At 41.0% G+C, this 23,044-nt stretch overlaps 1 protein-coding gene across 5 annotated transcripts in view; it reads right to left on the bottom strand.

The window, feature by feature from the left end:
- Window positions 1-493: 493 nt before the first annotated feature.
- The window catches only part of FAM177A1 (family with sequence similarity 177 member A1), a 42,175-nt gene continuing 19,624 nt past the window's right edge, over window positions 494-23,044 (bottom strand). For 4 of the 5 annotated variants that reach the window (XM_033188295.1, XM_033188294.1, XM_033188296.1 and 1 more), the window contains 3 exons: window positions 6,917-6,983; window positions 5,125-5,222; window positions 494-2,812 (listed from right to left, as the gene is read on the bottom strand). In XM_033188295.1, coding sequence (XP_033044186.1) covers window positions 2,606-2,812; window positions 5,125-5,222; window positions 6,917-6,983 — 372 coding nt within the window. In that variant the 3' untranslated portion in view covers window positions 494-2,605. The remainder of the gene's footprint in view (window positions 2,813-5,124; window positions 5,223-6,916; window positions 6,984-23,044) is intronic. The other variant, XM_033188297.1, reaches the window with a different exon arrangement.

A 23,044-nucleotide genomic window follows, 5' to 3' on the forward strand; every position in this document is an offset into this window, starting at 1 on the left:
GTGGTTTGCCAGGGAGCACAGAAGAAGGATGCAGGTCCCGAGAAGGAGGAGGCGCAGGAGGACTACGAGAGAGACAAGAGAGACAAGAGAGGCCGCCCAGCAGCAGGCTGAGCGCAGGATCTGGCTGAGGCCTCCTGGGGAGTCTTACTCTGTCGCCCAGGCTGGAGTACAATGGCGCAAACTCCATTTACTGCAACCTCTGCCTCCCAGGCTCAAGCGATTATCCTGCCTCAGCCTCCGGAGCAGCGGGATTACAAGCACCTGCCACCATGCCCAGCTAATTTTTGTATTTTTAGTAGAGATGGGATTTCACCATGTTGGCCAGGTTGGTCTCAGACTCCTGACCTGGTGATCCGCCCACCTCGGCCTCCCAAAGTGCTGGGACTATGGGCGTGGACCACAGCACGCAGCTGGAACTGGAATTCTTAAAAGGACTGAAAAGGAAGTAGGAAAAAGTGAGTGAAAGAAGCTTAAAATAAGACAAACCACTGAATACATTTATGGGAAATTTTATAGTTTGCATAAACAGTATAAACTTAAGGCACAGTGAATAACTGTATTGATAAACTAGCCACTATTGGACAAGTAGCAAAAGTAAAATTCAAGAAACAAAACCTCCATAAGCCACTACTTCCTTTTATTACAATCATAAAATGTTCTGAGTAAACTCTAGATACTATTACCTCTAGGGAGAGAGGATTCAAAAGATGACTTTTAGACATACCTACCTTCACTTGATAACCAAGTAAGTATCTGTGAGTGAGAGGTACTATCTCGAATGAAGTTAAATTAGAAGGAAAAGGTTAGGTTAGCATGTTTTAGAACTATTGGTAAACTATAATTCATGGGACATTATATAATCAAAAGATTAATCTTTTGAGCACTCAGTTATAAACGGTTTACACCCATGAATAAAAAGATTACTATCACTTACTATGAACCACCATTCCATGAATCCATGTAGCTGAACACTCCTAATGAAAAGTTTAATTATCCTTTGACCTGTAGTTGAAGAACTCAGTTCATGTTCATTGACACAGATTTCCATTACAGACCCACTATATTGATGATGTTACTTTCAGACACTATATTTTATATAGATATATTAAGATTGAAAACTTAATGCTGTCTAGAAGGCTATTAATATAACTTAATTTCTAACAGTTTTAAGTTTCTGAAAACGGTTTTAAGATCAAAATTTCTGAAATACTCCACACATTCTTCCTCACCCACATTTAATTATAAATCAATGTTATACTGATAAAAGGTTCTATACACACATTTAGAAATTGTGTGTGTGTGTGTATATATATATATATTTTTCCCCCCAGGATGGAGTCTCTCTCTGTCGCCCAGGCTGGAGTGCAGTGGTGCAATCTCGGCTCACTGCAACCTCCACCTCCCTGGTTCAAGTGATTCTCCTGCCTCAGCCTCCCAAGCAACTGGGATTACAGACGTGCACTACCACACCCAACTAAATTTTTGTATTTTTGTAGAGATGAGGTTTCACTACATTGGCCAGGCTGGTCTCAAACTCCTGACCCAAGTAATCTACCCGCCTCGGCCTCCCAAAGTGCTGAGATTACAGGCATAAGCACCGTACCCGGCCATATTTAGGAATATTTTCAAAATTAGCTTCACAATATATACCTTTATAAGGTTTACAAATAACCAAGTAGGTAGAGGAGTGGCCAAACAAATTCAGGTAAACTGTCTAGTCTTCACTGTTGCTACTTCTAAATGATGAATGTCGGGTAATTTCGTTAGGCTATCATTACACCTTATACAATATCTAATTGCTCCTGATGGATTAAATCTGTACCTGTCCCACTATCCCCCAATCTCCTCCAAACCACTTTTCTATAGGATGAATGCTGAACGGATAACATAACCAGGATGCCACATGGATATTCACTAGGTTTAACATTAATAAATCTATTCTATAAGTAGTGTTTTAATTTTATGTTCAAAGCTAGTTATTTGAGTCCTGAAATAGAATACAAGATTAAGTGGCTTGCATTAAAAAATGGAAGCCTATCTTAATATCTGGTGTTATAAATACAGAATCTTACATAAAAGTTATTCTCAATGAAAGAAAATTCAAAGTGCTTCCATCTTGCTCCTTTTATTATATGGTGAAGCATCCTTAATGTAAATTAATGGTTAGATATATAAAGGCATGGCATAACATGAGAAAATCTAGAAGAAAATATCCTCATTTTCATCTAAGACTATGGAATTATCAATTACAATTAGACTTAATCAGCAACTTACCTTTTTTTAAAAAAGCAAACGCACAAATAGACAGGCTTGATAATTTAACTCTTCTTAACTATTAAGGCTCTAGGATGTCCTTAACGTTTTTAAAAGATCATTTTAAAACCAAAGCACTAATTCTATGCACAGTAAAAACAGTACAAATATCTGAATTTCAGATCTGGCTTTTGCTAGATAGATCCTAAAAATGAAGAAACATTTTCCCTTTCCAGATATTTTAATAATTTAAAATATAAATAATTGTATGAAGTCCCACTGAATAAAAAATGTGAAAGTTTCTATATTAAAAAAAAAACTTAAGAGTTTAAAGCTTGATAGTCATTTCATTTTACGGTGGGACAGAGACTGGATTTTGCTTGCTTTCCATAATTACTTCACTATCTCCCTCCATTTCAAAATTGACATTCACAAATGAGCTGGATATCGCTGTCTCTGGCTGATCCGTCTGAACATTGGAATCAGTCTGCAATTTATTCTGTTGATATTGTCTTTCTGCTTCTTCAGATATCCTGTTTTCTTCTTCTTCTTCTTCTTCCTAAAAAAGGGGGCAACATCAAGAATAGTTGAAATATGAAAGTCCAAAAGGTATATAGTGCTGTTTTCCCCACTGTCAGCTTATGTTTAAAAAAAAAAAAAAAAAAAAAAAGTGTCATGTTCAATTCAGTTTGGTCTAATTAAGACATATTTTCCCTTCTCCTGCTCTCTAATCAAAATAACTACTGTAAAACATTTTAAGGAAAGTAGTTTTTTTCTTGTTTTTTGAGAAAGAGTATTGCTCTGTCGCCCAGGCTGGAGTGCAGTGGCTCACTGCAACCTCTGTCTCCCAGGCTCAAGCAATTCTCCTGACTCAGCCTCCCGAGTAGCTGGGACTACAAGCACCTGCCACCATGTCCAGCTAATATTTGCATTTTTAGTAGAGACAGGGTTTCTCCATGTTGGCCAGGCTGGTCTCAAACTCCTGACCTCAAGTGACCCACCCACCTCAGTCTCCCAAAGTGTTGGGATTACAGACGTGAGCCACTGCACTCAGCCCAAAAGAGGTTATTTTTTAAAACAGCGTCCAGCACTATGTCACTTAGATGAGACCTGAATTAACTTTGACAATGACTATATTTCTTTCATTAAGTCTAAGCTAAATAAAAAGTTAGCTTCAACTGTATCACTTCAATTGTAGGGTGTCAGTCTATTCGGTTGAATAGGCTGGTTCCTTTACTAAATGATATATAGCATAGTTAGTTTTCCCATAAGCACCAAATACATAGATAAGGCAGTATCTTCCCTCAAGAAGTTTACAACTTAGTAGGGAAGTTAAGACATGTAAAAACAGTATTATGACAGATGTAGAGATTTTGAAAGGGTAAATAATTTCTCGTTGCAGAACTACTAAATTCATTGAGGAGGTGGCATTTGTATTGGACCCTGCAGAACAGGTAGTCAGTACACAGTGAGTAGCCCCAGAAGATTACTCTGGGGCTTGCTTGAGAATAGAGAGACGCCATTTAGGAGGCTAGTATAATAGTCCAGATGAGGTAATGAGGCTCTAAGTAAGGCTTATGGTGTTAAGAAGTACTTATCTGTTCATTAAACAGGTTTGAAACCATATAACAAATGTTAAGTCAGCTGACCTTTCCAGGCTCATTACCTGTTACTCCCACATTGTACCTTATGCCCCAGTGACAATAAACTATTATATTTTTGCCATTTCCCCAACCATAACAATGTACCTTCATGCCTCTACATTCTAGCTTTACCTGAATTGCTGCCCTCTATTTACCTGAAGAATAGCAGATGCCAGTATTTGTTGTGTTCACCAATACACACTAGGTGCTGTTCCAAACATTTTATATATTAATGTATTTAATCTGTAGAGCAGCCCCCAAGCATGCATGCTGCAATTCTCATTACAAAGATGAGGAGATTGAGGCTTATTGAGGGGTTAAGTGTTCTGTCCAAGGTTACAAAGTTTTAAGTGGCAGAATAGATTCTGCATTCAAACCCTTTGGTTCTTGAGCCCATGCTCTTAAGCACTAAAGGCTTTTATTTTTTAAGACAAAATTCACTTCACTCTCACCTTAAGACCTCACTATTTTTAAACCGCCCTCAAATTTTTGTGCATTAACACCTGGCACATACACATTTCCTGTACTTGGTCTGTGTCGAACCCACTCCACTTGTCCTACATCTAGTCCATGTGCTCTAAGTATCTTGTTTCTTCATCTTAGAATTAGAATGATAATCCAAAAAGAGGTGTGTGAAGATTAAATAATGTATATAAGGCATCTCACATAGCACTGAGACAATGAAATCTAGCTTATTTTGCACAGAGATTGTAGGGAAATTCCAGTTTTAAAGAATTCCAAAATGTATGTTACTTTTTTTTTTTTTAATACTTGAAGTTCTAGGGTACATGTGCACAACGTGCAGGTTTGTTACATATATATACATGTACCATGTTGGTGTGCTGCACCCATTAACTCATCATTTACATTAGGTATATCTCCTAATGCTATCCCTCCCCCCACCCCCACCCCACAATAGGACCCAGTGTGTGATGCTCCCCTTCCTGTGTCCAAGTGATCTCATTGTTCAATTCCCACCTATGAGTGAGAACATGCAGTATTTGGTTTTCTGTTCTTGCGATAGTTTGCTGAGAATGATGGTTTCCAGCTGCATCCATGTCCCTACATGTATGTTACTTTGATAAAAGAAATTAATGATTCTAGAATGAAATGCCTAGCATAAGAGAGCTATATGTTGGGCAGTTAGAAAATACATCCGCTCATTATGCAACCCATCAAGTCCATGGCATACCGAACTGAATCAAGAAAATGTAAAAAGGAGGCATACTTCCTTCTTCATCCGGTAATATTCATCAATGGCATATTGGTACTTTGGGGTGCTGATACCCAAAACAGATGCAATCTTCTCTCCAAGGAAGTCACACACTGAAGATACAAAAGTTAGAACACTTAGATAATTCTATAAACATTTCTTGAGCACTGTCTATGTGTAAGACACTGTAGGAATACAAGAGTTACTGTTCCTGCTCTCAAGGAGATTATAAAAACCTAATATATCTCTCTTCTCTATATCTTCCCTGATTTCTTCAAGAAGTATTGGTGGCTTCAGAACTCCCAGCAAATCTTTTCGTATGTGTATTAGAACACTTATCACTAGGTATATCTGTTATATGTCTATGTCTTTAAGAAAAGTGTATACTGCCGGGCATGGTGGCTCATGCCTCACGCTAAGGCAGGCAGATCACATGTGGTCAGGAGTTCAAGACCAGCTTGAACATGTTGAAACCTCATCTCTACTAAAAATACGAAATTTGCTGGGCATGGTGGTGGATGCCTGTAATCCCAGCTACTCACAAGGCTGAGACAGGATAATAGCTTGAAACCAGGATGCGGAGGTTACAGTGAGCCAAGATCACACCACTGCACTCCAGCTTCAATGAAAGAGCAAGATTCTGTCTCAAAAAAGAAAAATGTATACTCAGAAAGCTGGGATATCATTGGGCTGGAGGAAGGGAATGGCTTGTAGTATAACACTCACTGAGTGCCTACCATGTGCCAGGCACTGTGAAAGGTTAGGCGTAGAGAGGTTAAAGAACTTACCCAAATTGATAAAGCAGATCCAAAGTTCAAAGCTAGGTCTGAATCTAAAGCTCATGCTCTTTCCATTACACCAACCTGTCTAGCATATATTGAGTGCTCAGTAAATGTTTGTTGAATCAATTACTATTGACAACTAGCTCTAATTAAAAAGCAGAAAGTGATAAAAAGCTATGAGGGAGTTAAAAATGGAAACAGAAGAAAGCTTTCTAATTTAAAACCTATATTTTAAATTCGCATTATTAAGTTATAAGTTGATAATTCATTTCCTTCAAATATGACTTAGTCACATCTCAGTTAAAGAAATGAAATATTGGCCAGGCGCGGTGGCTCAAGCCTGTAATCCCAGCACTTTGGGAGGCCGAGACGGGCGGATCACGAGGTCAGGAGATCGAGACCATCCTGGCTAACACGGTGAAACCCCGTCTCTACTAAAAAATACAAAAAACTAGCCGGGCGATGTGGCAGGCGCCTGTAGTCCCAGGTACTCGGGAGGCTGAGGCAGGAGAATGGTGTAAACCCAGGAGGCGGAGCTTGCAGTGAGCTGAGATCCGGCCACTGCACTCCAGCCTGGGCGGCAGAGCGAGACTCCGTCTCAAAAAAAAAAAAAAAGAAAAAGAAAAAGAAATGAAATATTAATGATATACAAATATAAATTAACTGTAATACAAGCTTTAGAATAAGCAGTGAGACAGATTGAGAATGTTATCAATTGGAAACCAAATGACAAAGCAGCAAAATAGCTGTTAAAAGAAAGGGTTTAAGAACTTGAAAACCATATCTAAACTAATATAGTCATTTTTCATTCCTTAAAAAAAAAAAAAAAACTATACTGGAAGCTGAAGAATGTTTTAATGTGAAGTACAAGTTAGGTTACTATCTCCCAAAGCTAGCTAGCTCCTGAGGACAGTGATTAACTCCCTACTGTTTCTCCTTCAGTTTGGAAACATCCTATTTAGCAAAGCTCCTGTTGCTGAAGCATGTTACAGCAATTATACAGTATTCAAGCAGAAAAGCAATACCTGAGAGAGTTGATGTAGCAGCCCGAAGCATGTAAAACCATAAGTATGGGCCCCAGGTAAGTTTTGTCTGCAACAAGAAATCAGGTTAGCGACAGTCATACCTAAATTCATTCCATATATTTAGGCCAGAATGAAGTAGTCAAATACTTGGTAGGCACCAAGAATATTGTATAGGCAGTACTACAGAGAGACTGCAATCCAATCAACAATTTAAAATCTTTAGAGTTAAAATTCCACAAAGATATTTTACATTCACCCATATAACTACCACCACCTTAAGCCCATAGAAGAATCAAAAAAAGATGCAGCTGCTGAAATGGAGTTGGTAATCGCAGTCTGCAATGAGTTGATAATCCAGAGCCTTCCTTTCTCCTGTCTTGCTAAATTTTCATTTCCACTATTTGTAAATACAACACAGAGAGGGTGTTCAGTCAATAGAAAGAAACTTAAGGACGCCAACTGACATACTTATGCTATAGCAGGGAAATTAAGGTTCAGAGAAATTAAGCAGGATATGTAAGGGAACATCAAATGAGCTTTTAATGGTGGGAAATTAAGGGACAAATAAGTGGCAAGGTAAGTTTTGTTTGCTTCTTTAAGTCTTTTTTTATTATTATACTTTAAGTTCTAGGGTATCTGTGCACAACATGCATATTTGTTACATATGTATACATGTGCCATGCTGGTGTGCTGCACCCATTAACTCATCATTTACATTAGGTACATCTCCTAATGCTATCCCTCCCCCCTTCCCCCACCCCATGACAGGCCCCAATGTGTGATGTTCCCCATCCTGTGTCCAAGTGTTCTCCTTGTTCAATTCCCACCTAAGAGTGAGAACATGCGGTGTCTGGTTTTCTGTCCTTGCGATAGTTTGCTCAGAATGATGGTTTCCAGCTTCATTCATGTGACATGAACTCATCCCTTTTTAAGGCTGCATAGTATTCCATGGTGTATATGTGCCACATTTTCTTAATCCAGTCTATTATTGATGGACATCTGGGTTGGTTCCAAGTCTTTGCTATTGTGAATAGTGCCGCAATAAACATATGTGTGCATGTGTCTTTATAGCAACATGACTTATAATCCTTTGGGTATATACCCAGTAATGGGATGGCTAGGTCAAATGGTATTTCTAGTTCTAGATCCTTGAAGAATTGCCACACTGTCTTCCACAATAGTTGAACTAGTTTACAGTCCCACCAACAGTGTAAAAGTGTTCCTATTTCTCCACATCCCCTCCAGCACCTGTTGTTTCCTGACTTTTAATGATTGTCATTCTAATGGTGTGAGATGGTATGTGTTTTTGATTTGCATTTCCCTGATGGCCAGTGATGATGAGCATTTTTTCATGTGTCTGTTGGCAGCATAAATGTCTTCTTTTGAGAAGTGCCTGTTCATATCCTTCACCCACTTTTTGATGGGGTTGATTTTTTTCTTGTAAATTTGTTTAAGTTCTTTGTAGATTCTGGATATTAGTCCTTTGTCAGATGGGTAGATTGTAAAAATTTTCTCCCATTCTGTAGGTTGCCTGTTCACTCTGATGGTAGTTTCTTTTGCCGTGCAGAAGCTCTTTAGTTTAATTAGGTCCCAATTGTCAATTTGGGCTTTTGTTGCCATTGCTTTTGATGTTTTCGTCATGAAGTCCTTGCCCATGCCTATGTCCTGAATGGTATTGCCTAGGTTTTCTTCTAGGGTTTTTACGATTTTAGGTCTAACATTTAAGTCTTTAATCCATCTTGAATTAATTTTTGTAACAAACCTGACAAAAACAAGAAATGGGGAGAGGATTCCCTATTTAATAAATGGTGCTGGGAAAACTGGCTAGTCATAGGTAGAAAGCTGAAACTGCATCCCTTCTTTAAGTCTTAAAAAAGGGCTAGACCGTAGAACCCAAGATAAGCTCAGTGCATATTTGGTAAGCCAGGACCACTGGCAAAATGCAATCCACAATGCACACCTACATAGTTAATCTTGGTTCTGTAATTCCAAATGAATTTTGTGAAGCTTGCCAAACAGATGTTATCTGCCTTTCTAGATGAAGCCAGTGATAAAGGCATGCTTCATTGTACCAATATGTTTATCCAAAGAAAACATAGTATAAAGCCTTCAATGAATCAAATGCATTAATAATGTTTGTTTTTTTGTTTGTTTGTTTTTGTTTTTAAGGCAGAGTCTCACTCTGTCACCCAGGCTAGAGCGCAGTGGCGCCATCTCAGCTCACTGCAACCTCTGCCTCCTGGGTTCAACTGATTATCGCGCCCCAGCCTCATGAGTAGCTGGGATTACAGACATGCACCAATTGCACGAATTTTTGTATTTTTAGTATAAATGAGGTTTCGCCATGTTGGCCAGGCTGGTCTCAAATTCCGGCCCCACTGACCCACCCGCCTCAGCCTCCTAAAGTGCTGGGATTACAGGAGTGAGCTACTGTGTCTGGACAATAATTGTTTTAATATGGCTTCCAAGGAGGGGAGAAAGAAAAAAACTTATCCGTAATCTTCTTATATATACTAATGATTAAAAGGGCATTAAAAAGGCAAACACAAGAATATCTGTTAAGACTGAGTGGATGGGGCCAGGCGCAGTGGCTCACGTCTGTAATCCCAGCACTTTGGGAGGCTGATGCAGGTGGATCACCTGAGGTCAGGAGCTCGAGACCAGCCTGACCAACATGAAGAAACCCCATCTCTACTCAAAATACAAAAATTAGCCGGGCATAGTGGCGCATGCCTGTAATCCCCAGCTACTCGGGAAGCTGAGGCAGGAGAATTGCTTGAATCCGGGAGGCAGAGGTTGTGGTGAGCCGAGATCACGCCATTGCACTCAAGGGCACCAGGAGTGAAACTCCGTCTCAGAAAAAAACAAAAAAAGACTGAGTGTATGGGTGAAAACAGAAATCAACATAACACAGCAGTGCCATAAAAAGTAGATACGCCAGTTTCTGTGATACTGTGCCTCAAGAGACAAAGTAATGCAGCTCCGTTGTCTCTACTTACTGAAGAACGAATGTCCAAGCAAACAGATTCAGCCAAGAAAAAACTATGTATTACTGACACCCTGGATAAAATCCGCTATATCTTCTACATTCAGAGCAGGATGCGTCTTTTATGTGGGACAAGGGTTACTTTAGTGGCTCTGTTTAAGATGCTCTGATCTTATGGTTTACAGCAAATGGAAACAGTGGCAGGAGTACAAGGAAAGGAACCAATTTCAATAACACATAATACGTGATAAGGCCAAAAAACTATTTAGAAAAGGACTAGGCATGCTTTGGAGGAAAGCATACAGTTGAACAACACATGTTTGAACTGTGTGGATCAACTTATTAATGGATTTTCTTTCAATAAATATATTAAACATTATTTGAAAATTTGTAACAATTTTTAAAAACTCAGATGAACCCATAGACCAGAAATATCAAAAAAATCAATAAAAAGTATGCTGTGAATGCATAAATGTAGACACTAGTTTATCATTTATTACCATAAAAATATGTGCAATTTTTAATTTTATAATAGAGTTATCAAAACTTACCCGCACAAACAGACATTACATTGTGCCATTTGCAGTCAAGAGAAATGTATTCAAACATAAAGATATAGTATTAAATCATAACTGCATGGACCAGGCGCAGTGGCTCACACCTGTAATCCCAGCACTTTGGGAGGCTGAGGCGGGTGGATCACCTGAGGTCAGGAGTTTGAGACCAGCCTGACCAACATGGCGAAACCCCATCTCCACTAAAAATACAAAAGGCGTCTGTAACCCAGCTACTCGGGAGGCTGAACAAGCAGGAGAATCGCTTGAACCCAGGAGGTGGAGGTTGCAGTGAGCCAAGATTGCCCCATTCTACTCTAGCCTGGCAACAAAAGTGAAACTCTGTCTCAAAAAAAAAAAAAAATAACTGCATAAAATTAACTGCAGTACATAATATACTACTATAATTTCTTAGCCACCTCCTGCTGCTATTGCAGTGAGCTCAAGGGTTGTATTTGCTTAAAATGCCATGTGACATTAATCATCTCTAGGTGAGCAGTTCATCTCTCCAGTAAATTGTAAATCACAGTAAAAATTGATCTCTTGTGGTTCTTACATAATTTTCAACATGTTTAGTACAATACTACAAACCTTAAATAACACCACAGGACTAATACAAAGCGCCATAACTGATGCTGGAAGTGCTCTCAAGAAGCAGGAAACAGTCATGACATTACAAGAAAAAGGTGAACTGCTTGATATATACCAAAGGTTGGGGTCTGCAGCTGTGGCTACCTGCCATTTCAAGATACATGAATCCAGTGTAAGGACTATTGTAAAAAGAAAAAAATAAAAGAAAGAAAGAAAAGGAAATTTGTAAAGCTGTTCCTGTAGCTGTGCCAGTAGGCACGAAAACCTTGCGCTTTTTGCCAAATATCTTTTTTTTCTTTCTTTTTCTTTTTGAGATAGGGTCTCACTCTGTCACCCAGGCTGGAATGCAAAGGTGCAATCTTGGTTCACTGCAACCTCCGCCTCCTAGGTTCAAGCAATTCTCCTGCCTCAGCTGGGATTACAGGCACCCACCACCATGCCTGGCTAATTTTTATATTTTTAGTAGAGACGGGGTTTCACCGTGTTAACCAGGCTTGTCACCAACTCCTGACCTCAAGTGATCCACCTACATCAGCCTCCCAAAGTGCTGGGATTATAGGTGTGAGCCATCGTGCATGGCCAACTTTTTATCTTGTATTGAAAATGCAGCTTTTATGTGCTGCAGGACTGCTTGTAAGAAAGGCATAGCTATAGACTAATATGATTCAAGAAAAAGCAGAGTTATGACAGCTTAAAGCAAAAGGACAGTAAAGTATCTGTGATGATTAATATTAGGTGTCAACTTGATTGGATTGAGGGATGCCTAGATAGCTGGCAAAGTATTGTTTCTAGGTGTGTCTGTGAAGGTGTTGCCAGAGGAGACTGACATTTGAGTCAGTGGACTCGGAGAGGAAGACCTACCCTTGATGTGGGTGGACGCCATCCAAGGGGCTGACAGTGCAGCTACAACAAAGCAGGCAGAAGAAAGTGGAATAAGCCAGCTTGCTGAGTCTCTTCTGGCTTTCATCTTTCTCCTGTGCTGGATGCTTTCATCTGTTCCGTTGGCTCTTGGATATCAGACTTCAGGTTCTTTGGCGTTTGGACTCTTGGACTTACACCAGTGGTTTGCTGGGGGCTCTCAGGCCTTCAGCCACAGACTGAAGGCTGCACTGTCAGCTTCCCTGGTTTTGAGGCTTTCAGACTTGGACTGAGCCACTACTGGCTTCCTTCTTCCTCACCTTGTGGACAGCCTATTGTGGAACTTTGCCTTGTGATCATGTGAGCCAATTATCTTGAATGAACTCCCTTGCACAGCCTGACCAATATGGTGAAACCCCATTTCTACGAAAAATACAGAAATTAGACCAGGAGCAGTGGCTCACACCTGTAATCTCAGAACTTTGGGAGGTTGAGGTGGCTGGATCACCTGAGGTCAGGAGTTCAAGAGCAGCCTGGCCAACATGGCAAAATCCTGTCTCTACTAAAAATACAAAAATTAGCCAGGAATGGTAGCATACGCCTGTAATCCCAGCTTCTAGGGAAGCTGAGAGAGGAGAATCGCTTGAATCCGGGAGGCGGAGGTTGCAGTGAGCTGAGATTGACCCACTGCACTCCAGCCTGAGCAACAGAGCAAGACTCCGTCTCTAAATAAATAAAATAAATAAAAATACAAAAATTAGCTGGGCTATAGTGGCACATGCCTGTGATCCTAGCTACTCAGGAGACTGAGATGGGAGAATCGTTTGAACCCAGGAGGCGGAGGTTGCAGCGAGCCAAGATTGCACCACTGCACTCCAGCCTGGGCAACAGAGGGAGACCCTGTCTCAAAAAAAATAAATAAACTCCCTTTCATATATACATATATTAGTTCTGTCCCTCTGGAGAACCCTAACACAGTATCTAAAGCTGGAGAATTTAATGCCAGCAAGGGATGGCTTGATAATTTTAGAAAGAAGTTCGGCTTTTAAAATGTCAACAAAACAACAGAAGCAGCTTCTGCCAACCAAAAGATAACAGATGAGTTCCCACACACCATTAAGACAATCATTGAGAAGTAAGGATATCTATCAGAACAGGTTTTTAATGGAGATCAAAGTGCCTATTCTGAAAAAACATGCCACAAAAGACATTTATTAGTAAGGAAGAGAAGCAAGCACCAGGATTCAAGGCAGAAAGGGATAGGCTAACTCTACTATTTTGTACAAATGCAGTCCGGTTTACTATTATTATTACCTTACCTATAAAGCTGCTAGCCCCTAAGCCTTAAAGGAAAAAGATAAACACCAGTTACCAGGCTTTTGTCTGTACAACAAGGCCTAGATAACAAGAACCCTTTTCCTGGATTGGTTCCATCAATGCTTTGTCCCTGAAGTCAGAAAGTATTCTTTTAATTAGGGACTGCCTTTTAAAGTTCTTTTGTTATTGGACAATGCTCTTGGCCACCCAGAACCCCATAAGTTCAACACTGAAGGCGTCAAAGTGTTGTACTTGCCCCTGAACACAACATCTCTAGTTCAGCCTCTAGATCTGGGGTCATAAGGACCTTTAAGGTTCATTACACACATTACTCTATGGGAAGTACTGTTGACGCTATAGAAGAGAACCGTGGGCTGAGCGCGGTGGCTCACGCCTATAATCCCAGCACTTTGGGAGGCTGAGGCGGGCAGATTACCTGAGCTCAGGGTTTTGCAACCAGGCTGGGCAACATTGTGAAACCCCATCTTAACTAAAATACAAAATACTAGCCGGACGTGGCAGCGTGCACCTGTAGTCCAGCTACTCGGGAGGCTGAGGCAGGAGAATTGCTTGAACCTGGGAGATGGAGGGTGCAGTGAGCCAAGATCACGCCACTGCGCTACAGCCTGGGTGACAGCGAGACTCTGTCTCAAAAAAAAAAAGAGAAGAGAACCCCAATAAAGAAAACATCATGAAAGTCTGGAAGGATTACACCACTGAAGATGCCATTGTTACAGAAAAAGTTGTGAAAGACATCAAACACAAAACAAATTTCTGCTGAAGAAAACTGTGTCCAAGTGTTGTGCACATCTTCACAGGATTTATGACAGAGCCAATCAATGAAATCATGAAAGATATGGTAGATATGAAAAGAAAGGTGGGCTGGGGGGTGGAGGGTTTCAAAATTTGGATCTTGGAGAAATTCAAGAGCTAACAGACACACCAGAGATATTAGCAGAAAATGGCTTGATAGAGATGAGTGCCTCCAAACCATTGCCAGATGATGAAGAAGATGTAAAAGCAGCAGTGCCAGAAAAGAAACTGACATTAGACAATCTGGCAGAAGGGCTCTGCTTTTTCAAGACTACTTGACTTCTTTTACAACATGGACCCTCCTATACAGGGAGTGAAACTAAAGCAAATGGTGGGAAAAGAACTGTTACCACATAGAACATTTTTTAGGGAAATGAAAAGTATAAAAAAGTCAGACAGAAATTACTATGTATTTCCATGAAGTTACAGCGAGTATGCCTTTCTCTCTCACCTCCCCTTCCACCTCCTGCCATGCCTAACACAGCAAGACCAACCCCTCCTCTTCCTCCTCAGCCTACTCAATGTGAAGACAATGAGGAAGAAGACTTATGATGATGATCCACTTTCCACTTAATGAACAGTAAATATATTTTCTCTTCCTTATAATTTTCTTAACCTTTTCTTTTCTCTCTTCTCTTCTCTTCTTTTCTTTTCTTTCCAGATGGAATCTCGCTCTGTCACCCAGGCTGGAGTGCAGTGGCGTGATCTTGCCTCACTGCAACCTCTGCCTTCCGGGTTCAAGCGATTCTCCTGCCTCAGCCTCCTGAGTAGCTGGGGCTACAGGTGCATGCCACCACACCTGGCTAATTTTTTGTATTTTTAGTAGAGATGGGGTTTTACCATGTTAGCCAGGATGGTCTTGATCTCCTGACCTCATGATCTGCCCACCTTAGCCTCCCAAAGTGCTGGGATTACAGGTGTGAGCCACCGCGCCCCGCCGCCTATAACAATATTTTTAAAATATATATATATAAACTTACACAAATATACACATATTTGAGGAATATTAACTGAAACTAAATTAATACGTAAGATAATTAGAGAAAATATGTTTATTCTTAAGGTACATCTAAGGTAAAATTGAAGTGAGTTACTATAAGATTATAAAAAGATCTAGGTCTCCACTCCTTTTTTTTTTTTTTTTTTTTTTGAGATGGAGTCTCGCTCTGTCACCCAGGCTGGAATGCAGTGGTGCAACCTCGGTTCACCGCAACCTCTGCCTCCCGGGTTCAAGCAAGTCTCTGCCTCAGCCTCCCAAGTAGCTGGGATTACAGGCACCCACCACCACACCCAGCTAATTTTTGTATTTTTAGTAGAGATGGGGTTTCACCATCTTGGCAAGGCTGATCTTGAACTCCTGACCTCGTGATCCACCCGCCTCGGCCTCCCAAAGTGCTGGGATTACAGGTGTGAGTCACCACGTCTAGCACAGGCCTCCACTTCTTATGCTCTATTAGTATTATATGCCAGGAGTATTAATCTTAGATATTTATCTTAAATATCAGGGTTTTAAAAATTGAGTCTGTTTTACAAATGTACTATGTAAATACAGGACCTTTTCAAAATTCCTTTGTCTTACCATATTTATGATGTATTAAAACGAAACAGAAAAAGTCTGTTCTTAACATTAAGTGAAGCCAGGTTTGTGTTCAGTTGTTAAAAAGTACTCCAATGTATAAGCATTGGCTGTTGTATTGGTCTTGGCAGGAAACCAAACGATACATTCAAATTGGCTAGCAGTGGTGAGATTTAGGCTATACACATTAAAAAAAACTTTTTAAATTGTCTAATAGGGTATTATCTACAAAGATGTGGACAGGGTTTCCAACAATGAACAGAATAGTACCCCAGGGCTAGCGGCACTGAAAAAACCATTAATATCCCTGCTGCTGTTAAAATGTGTCCCCTAAAAAACGTGTGTTGGAAACAATATACAGTGTTGGGAGCTGGGACTGAATGAGCAGTGATCATGCCATGACGGCTCCAGCATCATGAATGGATTAATGCCATTATTAAGGAAGTGGGTTTGTTATAAAATCATGAGCTCTGTCCCCTTCTCTCTCTGTCTCTCTCTCAACCCCTTGCCTTCTGCTATGTTCAATGATGCAGCAAGAAGGCCCTTGCCAGATGCCAGTCCCTCAATCTTGGACTTCCTTGCCTCCACAACTGTAAGCCAATAAAGTTCTGTTCTTTATTAATTACCCAGTATGTGGTATTCTGTTATAGCAGCACAAAATGGACTATCACAAACCCAATATCTGAAAGGGTAAAAAGAGAGGGCAGTTACCGGGAACCCCAGGAGAATACCCAAATGGAGAAGGCTTCTCAATAGTAGCTGTGGCCTTAGTAGAAAATCCAGTTACTCATGCCATATAACAAGGAAGGAATCCGAGAATCTGAATGGTGAAGAGTAAATAACACAACCTCATTTTATTCCCTGCCCTCTAATTTCCTGCTGGTGGCTCACATTGGCAAAACTCAACAGAAAGCCAGAAAACAAAGGAGTCTACTAATACAGTGCATACATGCCAAAGTACAATGCAGCATGCAGAAGAGTAGAGAGTAAATCTGCAGGAGCAAACAGAAACTTCACATGATGCCTAGTCCACAAACACGAGAAAGGATATGGTGATTAGAGTAGTTTTATGGTTACCTGTTATCAAAATGCTCTAACATTAAGACACCAATCATCTGTTAACATATTCCACTACGTAAAAGATTTTCTACTTATACAATAAAAAACATTTATTGCCACCAATGGAGATTCTGAAATATGTATTAGAAAAACTATCCATGTAAAACTACTAGACGAAAACATAGGGGAAAACTATATAACATTGGTCTGGGCAATACTTTTTTGTATTTGACCCCAAAAGCTCAGGCAACAAAACCAAAACCAGACTAATGGGATTACACCAAAATAAAAAGCTTCTGCACAGTAAAAGAAACAATCAACAGAGTGAAGTGACCACCCGTGGAATGGGAGAAAATACTTGCAAGCCATACGTTTGATTAAGGGGTTAATATCCAAAATATGTAAAGAACTCAAACAACCCAAAAGCAAAAAAACAACCTAATTAAAAACTAGGCTAAGGATACTGAACAGATACTTCTCAAGAGAAGGTATATGAATAGTCAACAGATATATGAAAAAATGTTCAACATCACTAATCATTAGGGAAAGGCAAATTAAAATCACAATGAGATATCACCACATACCTGTCAAAATGGATATTATCAAAAAGATAAAAGATAACAAATGTTGGCAAGGATGTAGAGAAAAGGGAACCCAGGTACACTTGTTGGTGGGAATGTAAATCAGCACAGGAGTTTGGAAAACAGGATGGAGGTTCCTCGAAAAACTAAAAACACAGTTACTATATAATCCAGCAATTCAATTTCTGAATATATATTGAAAGGAATTGGAATCAGTATATCAAAGAGATATCTGCACTCCCATGTTTGTTATATCATTATTCACAATGGCCACATTATGGAACCAACCAAAGTGTCCATACCAGATGAATGGATAAAGAAAATGTGACATATATACAAAATGAAATACAATTCAGCCTTTAAAAATAGGGAATTGTGTCATTTGTGCAACATGGATGAACCTGGAGGACATTATCCTAGTAAAATAACCCAGGCACAGAAAGGCATAATACCACGTTTTCACTTTTATGTGGAATCCAAAACTGAACTCACAGAAACAGAGAGCACAATGGTGGTTACCAGAGGCTAGGGGTTAAGGGGAAACGGGGAGATGCTGGTCAAAGAGCTCAATGTTACAGTTAGGAAGAATAAATGGTAAGTACTTGAGGCAATAAATATGTTTAATAAAAACAGAAAAATGGGCTGGGCATGGTGGCTCAAGCCTGTAATCCCAGCACTTTGGGAGGCCGAGGTAGGCAGATCATCTGAGGTCGGGAGTTTGAGACCAGCCTGACCAACATGGAGAAACCCTGTCTCTACTAAAAATACAAAATTAGCCAGGTGTGGTGGTGCATGCCTGCAATCCCAGCTATTCAGGAGGCTGAGACAGGAGAATCGCTTGAACCCGGGAGGCGGAGGTTGCAGTGAGCTGAGATCGCGCCATTGCACTCCAGCCTGGGCAACAAGAGCAAAACTCGTCTCAAAAAAAAGAAAAAAGGGCCGGGCGCGGTGGCTCAAGCCTGTAATCCCAGCACTTTGGGAGGCCGAGGTAGGTGGATCACGAGGTCAGGAGATCGAGACCATCCTGGTTAACACAGTGAAACCCTATCTCTACTAAAAACACAATAAACTAGCCAGGCGTGGTGGCAGGCACCTGTAGTCCCAGCTACTCAGGAGGCTGAGGCAGGAGAATGGCATGAACCTGGGAGGCAGAGCTTGCAGTGAGCCGAGATAGCGCCACTGCACTCCAGCCTGGGAGACACAGCGAGACTCTGCCTCAAAAAAAAAAAAAAAAAAAAAAACAGAAAAATGATTCAAAAGCTTCTACTACGTATACATTCCATACATTCCATTAACTATAACAATAGCATTTAAATATATACATGAAGTTGGCATCAAGATGTTCTTTTACTACTTTAAATGACACAAGAAAAATGGATTTGAGGCCAGGAACTCATGCTTGTAATCCCAGCACTTTGGGAGGCCAAAATAGGAGGATCATTTGAGCCCAGGAGTCCAAGACCAGACTGGACAACATAATGAGACCTTATCTCTACAAAACATTTCAAAAATTAGACAGGTGAGGTGGCCTATATCTGTAGTCACAGCTACTTAGGAGGCTGAGGTGGAAAGATCATTTGAGCCTAGGAGGTTAAGGCTACAGTGAGCCATTATCATGCCACTGTACTATAGCCTGGGGAACAGAGCAAGACCTTGTTTCAAAAAGCAAAAAAAAAAAAAAGATTGGAATTCCTACGATTTTCATATTATCAGACAATGGTTTTAATACTTTGTTTCTAGGCCGGGTGCAGTGCCTCACGCCTGTAATCCCAGAACTTTGGGAGGCCAAGGTGGGTGGATTACAAAGTCAGGAGTTCAAGACCAGCCTGGCCAACATGGTGAAACCCTGTCTCTACTAAAAATACTAAAATTAGCTGGGCATGGTGGCAGGCACCTGTAATCCCAGCTACTTGGGAAGCTGATAAAGGAGAATCGTTTGAACCTGGGATGTGAAGGTTGCAGTGAGCCAAGATCACACCACTGCACTCCAGCCTCAGCGACAGGATGAGAATCCATCTCAAAAAAAAAAAACAAACAAAAAAAAATTGCTTCTTATACCTTTTAAAACAAAGTCTACATTAATGAAAAACAAAATTAACAGCCATCTATTGCTGGTGGAAGCTGAAGGAAATGCATAGCAGATAACACATTTTTATTTAAAGAATATTCTGCCTGAGCACCATTCTGTCTATATAAAAGGATTCAAAAAGTAATCAAATACTTAGCTCGCAACTTCCCTAAATGGCATTTAAGATGTGCCTATCTTGCCAGAGAAAAATGGAAAAAACTATTCAGGTGGGAGTCTTTGGTTAGTTTTAAGCTTTAAAAATCTTTTCTGGCCAAGCACGGTGGCTCAAGCCTGTAATCCCAGCACTTTGGGAGGCTGAGGCTGGCGGATCACGAGGTTAGGAGATCGAGACCATCCTGGCGAACACGGTGAAACCCCGTCTCTACTAAAAAATACAAAAAACTAGCCGGGCAAGATGGCGGGCGCCTGTAGTCCCAGCTACTCGGGAGGCTGAGGCAGGAGAATGGCGTGAACCCGGGAGGCGGAGCTTGCAGTGAGCTGAGATCCGGCCACGGCACTCTAGTCTGGGCGACAGAGCAAGACTCTGTCTCAAAAAAAAAAAAGAAAGTCTTTTCTGAACAGAAATGAGAATGTTGTCTGGCCAAAAAAAAAAAAGATTCAATGGAAAAATCTCCTGAGTGGCTGAATACATTATGGTTTAATACAATATGGTTATACCATAATGTATTCTATTAATATTTAAAGTTTCCCTCCAAGGCGGAGCCTGCAGTGAGCAGAGATTGCACCACCGCACTCCAGCCTGGGCAACAGAGCAAGACTCTGTCTCAAAAAAAAAAAAAAAAAGGTTTCCCTCCAAAAATATTATGGTTATTTAAGGGAAATAAAACCACCTGCAAGTTTACTTTATGAATATAATTCTACATTAAGCTACAGCATTAAAAAACAACAAAAAAAAATGATGACAGACTAATATTAACATGGGCGTACATAAAAAATAAACCAGATGAAGTCATTTGCAATTCAGGCAGCTATAAAAAAAATATCAGAGAAATAGGCCGGGTGCGGTGGCTCACGCCTATAATCCCAGCACTTTGGGAGACCAAAGCGCACGGATCACAAGGTCAGGAGATCAAGACCATCCTGGCTAACACAGTGAAACCCTGTCTCTACTAAAAATACAAAAAACTTAGCTGGTCGTGGTGGCGGGCGGGTGCCTGTAGTCCCAGCTACTCGGGAGGCTGAGGCAGGAGAATGGCGTGAACCCAGGAGGCGGAATTTGCAGTGAGCAGAGATGGCGCCACTGCACTCCAACCTGGGCAACAAAGCAAGACTCCGTCTCAAAAAAAAAAAAAAAATCAGAGAAATAAATTGTAAATTGTATCTCTTTTTGCTAAACACTTAAATAATTATTATTCTATCTCAGTTAATTTAGTCAACATGTATAGTCATATTTCCTAATTATATATTCTTCATGAACTGCATTAGGTTTTTCTGTGAAAATTTTACTTAGAATTCAAGTAAAATGTCCTCTCTCACATAAAGCTACCAACTGACAGTATAGTAACAGCTCATATTTGCCTAAAAAAAATCACTGTACTGTTTTGTTTGTGTTTTTGAGACAAAGTCTTGATCTGTTGCCCAGGCTGGAGTGCAGTCGCTCGATCTCGGCTCACTGCAACCTCCATCTCCCAGGTTCAAGCAATTCTGCCTCAGCCTCCCGAGTAGCTGGGATTACAGGTGCACACTACCACGCCCAGCTAATTTTTGTATTTTTAATAGAGACGAGGTTTCCCCATGATGGCCAGGCTGGTCTCAAACTCCTGACCTCAGTGATCTGCCCACCTCAGCCTCCCAAAGCGCTGGGGTTACAGGTGTGAGCCACCGCACCTGCCCCATTGCACCACTGCACTCTCTTAAATGCATGAAGTACAAAAAGGGATTTTTTTTTTTGAGACAGAGTCTCCCTCTGGTCAAGGCTGGAGTACAGTGGGGCGGTCTCTGCTCACTGCAATCTCCACCTCCTGGATTCAAGCCCTTCTCCTGCCTCAGCCTCCCAAGCTGGGATTACAGGCTCGTGCCACCACGCCCAGCTAATTTTTGTATTTTTAATAGAGACGAGGTTTCCCCATGATGGCCAGGCTGGTCTCAAACTCCTGACCTCAGTGATCTGCCCACCTCAGCCTCCCAAAGCGCTGGGGTTACAGGTGTGAGCCACCGCACCTGCCCCATTGCACCACTGCACTCTCTTAAATGCATGAAGTACAAAAAGGGATTTTTTTTTTTGAGACAGAGTCTCCCTCTGGTCAAGGCTGGAGTACAGTGGGGCGGTCTCTGCTCACTGCAATCTCCACCTCCTGGATTCAAGCCCTTCTCCTGCCTCAGCCTCCCAAGCTGGGATTACAGGCTCGTGCCACCAAGCCCAGCTAATTTTTGTATTTTTAGTAGAGATGGGGTTTCAGGGTTTCACCACGTTGGCCAGACTGGTCTCAAACCCCTGCCCTCAAGTGATCTGCCCACCTCAGCCTCCCAAAGTGCTGGGATTACAGGCAAGAGCCATTGTGCCTGGCCCAAAAGAAAAAATAAAATTTTAAAGCTTTAAACTTGATATTTCAAAATTGGAATCACAAAATAAATCAATTTTATAAACTCTAAAATGATACTAAATCTGGGTGCAGGACTAGATTTGTTATTTAAAAAAGAAAATAAGGCCGGGCGCGGTGGCTCAAGCCTGTAATCCCAGCACTTTGGGAGGCCAAGACGGGCGGATCACAAGGTCAGGAGATCGAGACCATCCTGGCTAACATGGTGAAACCCCGTCTCTACTAAAAAATACAAAAAACTAGCCGGGCGTGGTGGCGGCGCCTGTAGTCCCAGCTACTCGGGAGGCTGAGGCAGGAGAATGGCTTAAACCCGGGAGGCGGAGCTTGCAGTGAGCTGAGATCCGGCCACTGCACTCCAGCCTGGGCGACAGAGCAAGACTCCGTCTCAAAAAAAAAAAAAAAAAAGAAAATAATACTAAATAGGAACTATGGAGAAAATTAATTAATTAATTAATTAATTTTGAGATGGCATTTCACTCTTGTTGTCCAGGCTGGAGTGCAATGGCTGGATCTCAGCTCACTGCAACCTCCACCTCTTGGCTTCAAGCGATTCTCCTGCTTCAGCTTCCCAAGTGGCTGGGATTACAGGCACCCGCCCCCATGCTTGGCTAATTTTTTGTATTTTTTTTTTTTTAGTAGAGATGGGGTTTCACCATGTTGGCTAGGCAGGTCTCAAACTCCTGACCTCAAGTGATCCACCCACCTTGGCCTCCCAAAGTGCTGGGATTATAGGCAAGAGTCTCCATGCCTGGCCCCAAAGGGCAAATATAATTTTAAAGCTTTAAAACTGCTATTTCAAAACTGGAGTCATAAAACAAATCAATTTTATAAACTCTAAAATGATACTAAAATATGAATATAGGACTAGATCTTTTTTTTTTTTCCCCCGAGATGGAGTCTCGCTCTGTTGCCGGACTGGAGTGCAGTGGCGTGATCTTGGCTCACTGCAATCTCCAACTCCCGGGTTCAAGCCATTCTCCTGCCATTCATCCACCCACCTCGGCCTCCCAAAGTGCTGGGATTACAGGCGTGGAGCACCATGCCCAACCTTTTTCTTTTTTTAATTGATACTAAATAGGAACTATAGAGAAATTTTTAAAAATAAGTTATGAGGTTTCAATCTTGAATGGAGTTCTGAAATTACCTCAAGTAAAGAAAAAAAAA

Source organism: Trachypithecus francoisi, unplaced genomic scaffold (genome assembly GCF_009764315.1).
Source record: "Trachypithecus francoisi isolate TF-2019V2 unplaced genomic scaffold, Tfra_2.0 Lachesis_group3, whole genome shotgun sequence".
In the NCBI taxonomy this organism is placed as follows: Eukaryota; Metazoa; Chordata; class Mammalia; order Primates; family Cercopithecidae; genus Trachypithecus; species Trachypithecus francoisi.